Below are 9,652 nucleotides of genomic sequence, written 5' to 3'. Positions count from 1 at the left end.
GGCATTCATTACAGGTATGCACAGCGCCCAGCCCACGCCAGTGTCAGAGACTCAAACATAATTAGAGTCAAATATAAGGATGTTTTTAGTACTTGGATAAGAATTTTCAGCTTCTGGCCTTTTTGTTTTTGATGAGTGTAACTGGTGGTTTGCACCTTCTTTAAACCCTCTGGATTTCCATTCAGGAAGGCGTCTCTTGCCTGTAGACTCTGACAATGACGGCCCCACCCCGTCAACAGTATTCTTGCCTTAACCATGGAAGTCATTCTTTTTGTTGTCTTCTGTGGTCTTCGGGCTGGAGTGTTGACCTAAACATTGAATTCCTCATGTTACAGATGTACCACACTTGCATTTATATCTTTCTGGACCTCACATTGACAGATCTAGTGAAAAAAAAATACAAAATTTAAATTAAACACTTGGGATCAAGTCCAGATCTTTATCTCCTTAATTTGTCATAAATAATAAGGCCTCATTTGGCTATAAGGTTGGTTAGTCAGTCAATTGTCCAATTACTTTTGAGCCTCTGAAACTCAAGAACTATGTATAAAAATGTAATAATTCATTCATTCATATGGTTTGGTACTGAAAAACGTAACCACCCGTATTACTGATAAGTTCTTGCAATGTGAGCTCAGTTGAATTATTCGGGTTCACAGCAGTTTAGTGCTGCTGCAGTCATGGTAACCAGCATGACTGAGGAGGACACTGAGCGATTGGGCCTGTGAGGGTCAGGTCATTCATCAGCTTGTGCAGCTGGTTTTAAACCACGATCCGTCTGGAAAACTGCAAACAAATGGAAATGTGTTGAGGATTCTCTGTGCTTGGCGTCAGCTGTCCCAGTGTGTGATGATGTCATTGGTCCTCCTCTCCACCCAGAGAAAATCTCTCTCCTGTTTCTCTCCTGTCTTGTAACTGTGTGCAGTGTATTTGAGCGCAAGCTGCTTTTCTTAAATAGCAAAGTGACTTGAACCAAAAAAAGTCTATTACATATTGTTATCTTACACTAACATCCGGCATGCTGAAGGTGATGTGGAGCAGCTGAGTTTGCCTGTTACTATGAAATGAAAAATGACTTGTTAAAAGCAACTCAAGATGGTCATAGTGTGCATAATTACCACACACACCTACACACACACACACACACACTTGGCGTTTGTGTGTTTTGACACTTGGCCTCAAGTCATGATTGATAGATGCTGTTTACTTCTGGGCAAGGTGCTCAATTTCAACTTAAGATGCCATTAGTGACAAACAGTGCATTCTCAAAGGAGAAAAAGCAAGCTAAAATAACAGTTATTAAGGTAATTATGAGTTATTGATGCCATTAGACTCAATAGATCGCCGTTATTGTGACTAATACTTCTTTGGTTGGTTTTCTTGAGGCGCCCTGATATTTTAACACCTTTACACCTCAAAATGTTTTTCTCTTGTAAGATAAAAATACATAAACTCAAAGCAGGTGTGTCAACTTGAAGGACCAGGCTGTACGATCTCCTTCCTACAGGACAGTAGAGAAATATATTCTGCATCCTAAACACGTAATCACACTGCACTACTTTAAACCCTGTATCATAACCTTTATCGTTTACATTTACACCCTGAGAAACCCTGCTGCCGTATCTGGAATAGTTCATAGTTGTAATATTTTATGAAGTTAACATTATTGTGCCTTGCGCATGAATGAGTGCAATTTATTTAATACAATTATGTCTGATATTAGGTAAGAAATGAAGAATCATAGAGAAAGCTAGCATCCAAAAAAAGGGAAAGCCATTAACTCCAAAATGACCTGCCTCAGACACACCCACGCCACAAATGTGGCATCAGGAGAAAGCCCAGGATGTCCCCTTGTACGGATACATTTCATACATTTTGGTTGATGTAGAGGTCTCAGACTCGTATCCCTCACAGAGAACAAGAATGAATTGGTCTCAGGAATTTAGACGAAACCCAACTTTGATGCTGTTACCAAACAGACACGCAGAGAAGCGTCAAGGTCAGCGAGCTGCAGATCGTGTGGAGCTGAGTGTGGACCAAATGCAGATGATGCAGAAAGACTGAAACGAGTAAACATAAAGCGAGCTGTTTATTTAGGCTGGACATGAGAGTACACAAAAGAAAATAAAAAAAATGCAACAAATAACCTAAACTGGGAAATATTAAGGGAACATGGAACTAGCAAGACAAGACTGATAAGCAGAGACTCCAACGAGGGCCAAGATGAGGCTGAGACGATGTATACACAAGGGAGAGATTAGCGGAGGGGAGACAGCTGGGACGCACAGGGGGCACTAATTAGACATAACGAGGTAAGGGAAGCAACCTGAACGCAAAACACAAAAGACAAGGACTATCAAAATAAAACAGGAAGCACACTGACGCAGACTAAGATGCACAACTTGACGAAAGAAGAGAGCGAAGGACACAGTGAGGCGAACAAACACTGAGGAGAAGACTGAAAGGGTGAACGGAGACCAGACAACCTCAAATAAACCTGAATCACAAGAAATGTAAATATCATAATCAGAAAACTCACAAGCACCAAAACACTAAACTAGAAAACATAAAGTCCAGAAAACCAAACCCTGCGTCAAAGAAGCTGAAACAGGATCAGGCTGTGAATCTGTATTATTCATTTATAACAGGAAAGGATCTGTTTCCCAGCAGAGGTTTCGCTGACAGAAAAATCATCCTGTTTTGCAATTTTACATCCTATTTTCTCAAAATCCCAGAATATGATTTCCTCTTTAGGGAATAAGTTGCGTGATTTACAAATCTATGGACCCTTCAAGTGAAAATGTCCAACTATTTACTCGTGTGTTGTCCCCGAGGATGTTTTGAACCTGCACTTGAAATCCTAATAATTTAGATTATTAGAAGAACTTCTTTGTTTTTGTGATTTTGCCGTTTGTCACGGCTTTAACTCTTGATTAGCTTCAACACCTCAGTGCTTACATAAATTAGCATTGTTTTAACTGTCGCTTTTGATTTTTTCCTCCACCTCAAAAGCCCCCATGACAAATTGATGCACAACAACTATTTTCTCAAGCCACTGGATTCTCGTATATGCTTACATTTCCCAAATAATGGGAAATACATGGTTGTTGTTTTTCTTCTTTTTGTTCTCTTTGTTTTGTGGGGCTCTGCTCAGGGTACATCAAGTTAGCTAGCATGTACGGAAACCAAATGGCGTGCAAAAGAATTAACATTCTAATTAAAATCTAATTAGACTTTGATTTGCTAGATAATTATAATCGTGTGTTGCTGTTCTCTGGACTATTCAGATTTGATGAGGTGTGTTATGGTAATTACCTCACTGATATGGAGTTGTGTGACAGCGTAGTTTTCACAATGAGGCAAAACAAAAGAAAATGGATTCAGTTTGTTTGTGTAATCCGTGTTTCAGGAGAAGCTGCGCTGTGAATAATTAGTTCTTATACTTAAATGAGGTGAAAGTACTTCCTCAGAATAGAAAATGTAAACAACGAGCAGCTCTACAGGCAGATGTGGACATCACTATTTTTATATTACTGTCGTCTCTAACGTATTTGCTGGCATTTTATGATTTTTATGAGTAATGCTTTCAAAATAATAGTGTTGTTTCAGCTTTATTCAGCTATTTGCAGCGTTCAGATCAGAAATACACAATATTATACATTTTTATTTTAAATGTCTTTAAAGCAGATTTGTCAATTCCAGATTTAAAAGGCTTTCAAACACTACAAACATTGTACATTTCAGAGGGACATCATCTCAATAGATCTTTTATAATCAATAATGGTTAAGCTACTTTCCCAAATTCCTTCAGAACTCTTGCTTGCATGTCTCTACCTTATACGTAAGTATGTTGCCTGTTCTCACTCCCGGGGCGTAATATAGTTATGATTTTTTCAACTTTTACCCTAATACTGATCTAATACTGATGCCTTGGGACCTCTTGATCTCAATCTTTTTACGATAGTTTTAAAAATAACATTTCATTGTTGCAACCTTGTCCTTGTAGTTAGTTTAGTTTCACCTCCTAGCATCCACATAACAGGCAATCCATCCGGGGTTAGATGATTAGGGGTTTGAGTTAGGTTCTGATAGATTTCAAAGACAAAATTGAAGAGTTATTCCAGAATGTTTATGCCCTAGCAGTTGAAAAGGCTAGTTTCATAATTGATGTATGATAAATTTCTTTATTGAAAAGACTGGCATGTTTGTCTCTATTCAGCTCGCTTTATTTTATGAGTTTGTTATGGCACCGAAATAAAATTCATGATATGTCAGTGTATTTTATAAATGTACTTTTCTTAACTTAGAGATGGAGAGAAATGAAGTTATGTGAATGTAGCTTCTTCTTCTTTTTCTTTTTCATTAAGCTGCTTCCATCTGTCTCCATCTCACCCTGCCCCTAGCATCTTCCTCTGTCACATCAGCCCATGCATATCCTCTTTCACTACATCCCTGAATCTTCTCTGAGGTCTTCCTCCTTTCCTCCTGCCTGGCAGCATCATCTTCAACTTCTTTTGACCACTCCACTATCCCACCTCTGCAACTGTCCAAACCATCTCAGTCTTGCCCCTCTGATTTTGATATTATATAGGCTAGTGTTCATGGCTTTCAGTGCTGATGGGAGCTACCTCAATAAGCAGAAATTGCAGTAAGTGTTTACAATCTTTTAATCTACCTTTATTTGGAACATTTGTTGTAGCAGATACAGGTAAAGCAGGAAGAGCTCAACAGCAGCTGTGCCATTAATTTCATAGCCTGGAGTCACATCTACTGCAGAGCCAGCTGCACGCACCTTGTTCAAACAAAAGACGTGACTCATCACTTACGACCAAACCTGGAATTTCCTGCATGTTGTGTAAAACACCACCTGATGAAATGTATAACTGGTGTTGAATGTAACCTGAGGGGAAAGCTACTGAGATATAAAGGAGTTATGAAACTTAATTACTCATCTAGAGTCAATAGATACAACTGTGAAAACATTTGCATTATCTGTCTTGGTTTTCCCTTGAAGGCTTGGTTTTGGAATGCTCCTTGGCCACATGTTCATATTGCATTTGGTTAAATGGTGCTGTGTGGCTCGGTGGGTGGAGGATGGCTTTTGTTTTATGCATACAGCTCCATGGTACGCTGCCAGAATTAGAGACGGGGGTGGGGGGTGGCGGTTCAGCTCCCACTGTAGATCAATGTGAGGAGCAATGCACTAAGTCGTCCAGGTTGGGGGATTTAAAACTGCACAATGAGCCATTTATGCTGATGATGGAGGCTGATGTAGTTCTGTGAGGACCCTTGAGTATAAAGGCAAATTTAATTTCAAATCCAACCACGAATTCCCAAAGATCTGATTCAGATCATTATCTTTAATTCTTGCAAGCACTGAAAATGTATATGAAAAAACAAATGGCCACCACATCGAGTCCATTAAACTGCCTATAACACACTTCTTTGAGGAAACATTTGTTTTCATTCTTTCTTTCTTTCTTTCTGCATATTTGTTTTCCTTATTTGTTTTACTATCCATACCTACCTGGCTGTTTGTGAAAAAGTTATTGCCCTTAACATCTATCAGTCTAGAAAGTGCTACCAAGCCCTTTCTAGGGCTTTAGGACTCCAGTGAACCATGGTAACAACTATTATCATACCAAAATTACTCCAAGAGCACATCAACAACAAAAGAAACCAGAACAGCATCTAAAAAACTGCAGATCTCACGCAGCTCAGCTGAGGTCAGTATTTGTGATTCATCAGTGAGGAGATGATGCAAAAATGGCATCCATAGGAGACTTTCAAGGAGAAGACCACTGCTAGTCAAAAAGAACACGGCTCGTCAACCCAAGACGTTTGGGACTTTTGTGATGGCCTGGAGCTGCTTCACGATGACCTGATGCAACCATGAATTCTGCCCTTTACCAGAAAAATGTCCGCTCATCAGTTCAGCCCTGAAGCTCAAGCACACTTGGGTTACACTGAAGGACAGCGATCTTAAACACACCACCAAATCCACCTCAGAATGGCTAAAAAAATGAGGAAAAAACAATTAAGTCCCAGTTTTGGCACAACCTTAAAAAGGCCATTCATGCTGGAAAACTTTCCACTCCAGCAGAGTGCAAAGACGAGTGCGTGAAGACTCCACTTAATTGCAAACACTACTGCAAGCACTTAATGTCAGTTCTTCTAAAGCGTCTCATTCTCTCAAAAACTGCAACAAATACCACAATAAAAAAATAAGAAAGCATGTGTGTCCTTAAGCAATGTCTTTTTTGTGTAACTTCTTGGATTTCACACATGGTGGACCTCACATCTGCATCCTCTTCCTGTGCTTGTGTAGCCAGCAGACTTTCTGCTTCCCTCAGCGTGACTGTTCGATCTGTATTGGAAAAAGAGCTTTGGATGCCTTCTCTGCATGCCACGTGTTCATACAGTTTGAAATGAAGCATGTTGCAGCCAAGCTAATGTTAGTGCTCCAACAAAAGCCTCTTAACTCAGATGTCATAAGAATTTAGGGAAATTGTGTCATTATGAGAAAAAGAGAAGATGAAGCATGTGTGGTTATTTCAGCGTTCATAGCCTGAAAACATAAATCATTAATCATTTCTCTTAGTTCCAAAGATCCCCTGTGCAACAGGAAGCTTTGGAGCCTTGGAGCCAAAATAGCTAACTAGCACCATTTGGTTTAAGAGCAACAAAAACACACATTTTTTCACCAGGTTACCAAGACTTTTGAAATGTTTCTCCGCGTTTTTTGAAAGATGAGACATCTCAGCAGAGCAAAAACAAAAACACTCTTTATCCTTCTTATGTGATCATTATTATGCAGTCCTCTTCATAAGGTGATACAGATGTTGGGTGTGTGCAATGGGAACTCCAGCACTGCATAAGAAACAGCTGGTTCCATCCCGTGCATGCGCACTGGACTGGACTGGAGGCTGATGACGCCTTCAAGTGCCGTCAGTATAACAGCGCTTTCCCAAAGTTGGGCAAACGTCAGGAAAAAAAATAAAAATAGGTCAATGGATGACACATTCATCATATTAGTCGCGAGCAGCTTTATGGTGATGTCATATTTATTGTTTGTTTGTTTTTTAACAACCTACAGCTCCATCATTAAAACCATTCGTTAATTCTGACTACGTTCAGGAACTTTGGCAGTGGATCCTGTGGGCTGTGTGGGGTGGACTTCCTTGTGTCTGGTTTGTTCAGCTTATCCTGCGGATGCTTAATCAGATGGGACGGTTTGTAGTTTGTAGACGGTAATTTGGAGGAAATAAACATTTTCTTTTCTTTTTTTAAGGTTGTAACATCAGGGCCTGCCATTTCAGTGGGAGGAGGCAGGCAGGTGGGTGCTTGTGGTAAAATTAGGGCAGACTGACTGGCAGGACAGGTTTACCAGCAGCACAGTGCATTTTAATTGGATGATCAAAGTTATATGACTGACCTGTCACTTTTCTTTGATGGTTACATTTTTATGATGTTGTCCATTTTGTCCAGGTTAAAACACCTTTAGTGATGAAACGTACAGCGTTCAGGCTGTAGGCTACAGTAAAACGAAGGATTGCGTGATTTGATGGCACGGCCTTCAGAAACATGAGCACTTTTAGTCTGCGTATTTTTATATTTTCATATTAAAGAAACCTGAAAAAACAAACGTCATGCAATTTACTTACAAAACAGTAACAGTAACAGTCCTTTCCACCACGTAATAAAGCATCTATTGTGTGCTTATTAAACACCTTTCTCTCCATTTACCAGCTTTGTTAAATTCAACACGAGCTCTTTTCTGGGCACATCTGTAAAACGAAGCAGGAACTTTAAAAGAAGCGATTAGTTTTGTACCAAAGCTACGCCTACAGCACTCAGCAGTACGAGTTTTGAGCAGCCCTTGAAGTTCTCACAGTTTGTCTCGGTGAAGTTTGCGAAAAGCTGATATTTTTTGGGTTTCTTCCGTCTGGGGTTTTGCGTGTTTTTCGCCAGGTTTGATTTTATTGAGGATGTGAGTGAGCAGTGAATCACAACGATGTAGAAACTTCATCAGTGACGTGACGTGACGTGACGGCGATTTCCTTGATTTTGTTGCTCAAATTGTTAACTTGGTTGTTTTGGAAGAAGTCTGACATGCAGCTCCTCCTCCCCGAAAACTCATCTAAACTTTGATTTTTCTCAACGAGCAGCGACTCCGTATCGTTTCTCTGTGTGGCAAACATGCGGGAAAAGTTGTCACGTTACTTTGCCGCGGAGGAGAAACTTGTGCGCGGACAGAGCGGCTGGACTTCGGCGGCGGTCGCGGTGCTCCTGCTCGGGTTGTTCGCCTCGTCCTGCTGGGCAGAAGAAGCGTCCTGTCACGGGGCGTACGACCTCTACTTTGTTTTAGACAAGTAAGTGAAAACTGCAGGCAGAGCTGGTGAACTTTAGATGACTCCTGTGTGATCGCGCTGCAGCAGCATGCTTTTTGTTATGGACTTCTGTGTTTGCCTTTGGAGGAGGACGAGCCGGTGCACCCCTGGGATGTTGGGGGGATAGTTTGGTTAGGGTGGACAGATTATCTGCGACCTGATTAGGAATATGCGTTTTCAACATATCCTGTATCTTATGCAGACTGTGTATAAATTTGTGGCACTATAAGGTTTACATTGGGTTACTGTTACTGGCCGAAAAAACCACTCAGGTCTGCTGCGTTATGGAGATGAAGTGCTACGGCCAGGGCCTTACCTAAAGGGGGGGCAAAGGGTTGTTTAAAGTCTGATGGGACCCACTTGGTGCCTGCTTCTCGACTTTAGTTTCACTGCAAACTTTATACACTCTACTCATTCCATTTATTTATCAATTATTTTTCACATTAAAAAATAAATAAATAAATCTACTTATATGTGATGTTGTTTTGCTTCTGAATGTCAGTTTTAGCGGATTTCTTATTTCCCAAGGGGGTCACATGGATTTCCATGTTAGAGTTGGCAGTTTTTGCAGGTGATGAAGTCTAAGTTTTAACATCCAAACGTGCAGTTTGGAGTGGCCTGGCCTGAACTGCGCCTCTGCCTGAATCCCATCTGTTGACATCAGTGGCAGACCCCAGTCATGCTGATGTGGCTGACTGGGGTAAAAATGTGATGTTACAGAAGTGGGGTTGGACAGGGGGAGTGAAACGTAACAAACTAAACCACTTTAAAAGCCAGCGAGTTGTGATAAAAATGAATTGACATGTTATAGTTAACTATACAACTGAAGCACAATAATCAACTGCGAAGTGATGCTGAAGTTGCTGATGTTTGTGTGTGCGAAGCGACTGATGGATACAGTCAGCTCTAATGAAGCTTCCCTGTGCTTTGAACGTACTGTTGTTTTGCTAGAGTGCTTAAAGCTGTGCATGTAAAAGACCTTATCACTGAAGGTGATAGCAAGTTTCATTTACCAAAACTCACAGTACAAAGAAGGAATGTGCGTGGCAGCGTGCAAACTGATCACTCCTGGCACTTGCTTACTTTGGTGTTGTTATGGCTAGCTGGCTATCTTTTAAATTCTTTGTAATCTGGTACAAGTGGAGACTGGTTCATATTCAAAGTGAATAAGCTGCCGGCACCAGTCTGTGTTCAGGTCTACTGATATCTCAAAAAAAAAAAACATCAGTGAAATCCTGGCAGAAATTTACTCATGTGATAAA

General features: G+C 40.6%; 1 protein-coding gene across 1 annotated transcript in view; it reads left to right on the top strand.

The window, feature by feature from the left end:
* Nucleotides 1-7,864: 7,864 nt before the first annotated feature.
* Nucleotides 7,865-9,652, top strand: part of antxr2a (ANTXR cell adhesion molecule 2a) — an 81,657-nt gene continuing 79,869 nt past the window's right edge. The window contains exon 1 of the mRNA XM_005921981.3: nt 7,865-8,372. Within this exon, the coding sequence (XP_005922043.1) occupies nt 8,200-8,372 (173 nt within the window). The 5' untranslated portion in view covers nt 7,865-8,199. The remainder of the gene's footprint in view (nt 8,373-9,652) is intronic.

The sequence above is a fragment of the Haplochromis burtoni genome, unplaced genomic scaffold (assembly GCF_018398535.1).
Source record: "Haplochromis burtoni strain Fernald_Lab_line unplaced genomic scaffold, NCSU_Asbu1 Contig_43, whole genome shotgun sequence".
Classification (NCBI taxonomy): Eukaryota; Metazoa; Chordata; class Actinopteri; order Cichliformes; family Cichlidae; genus Haplochromis; species Haplochromis burtoni.
This window is presented reverse-complemented; position numbering and strand designations above follow the sequence as displayed.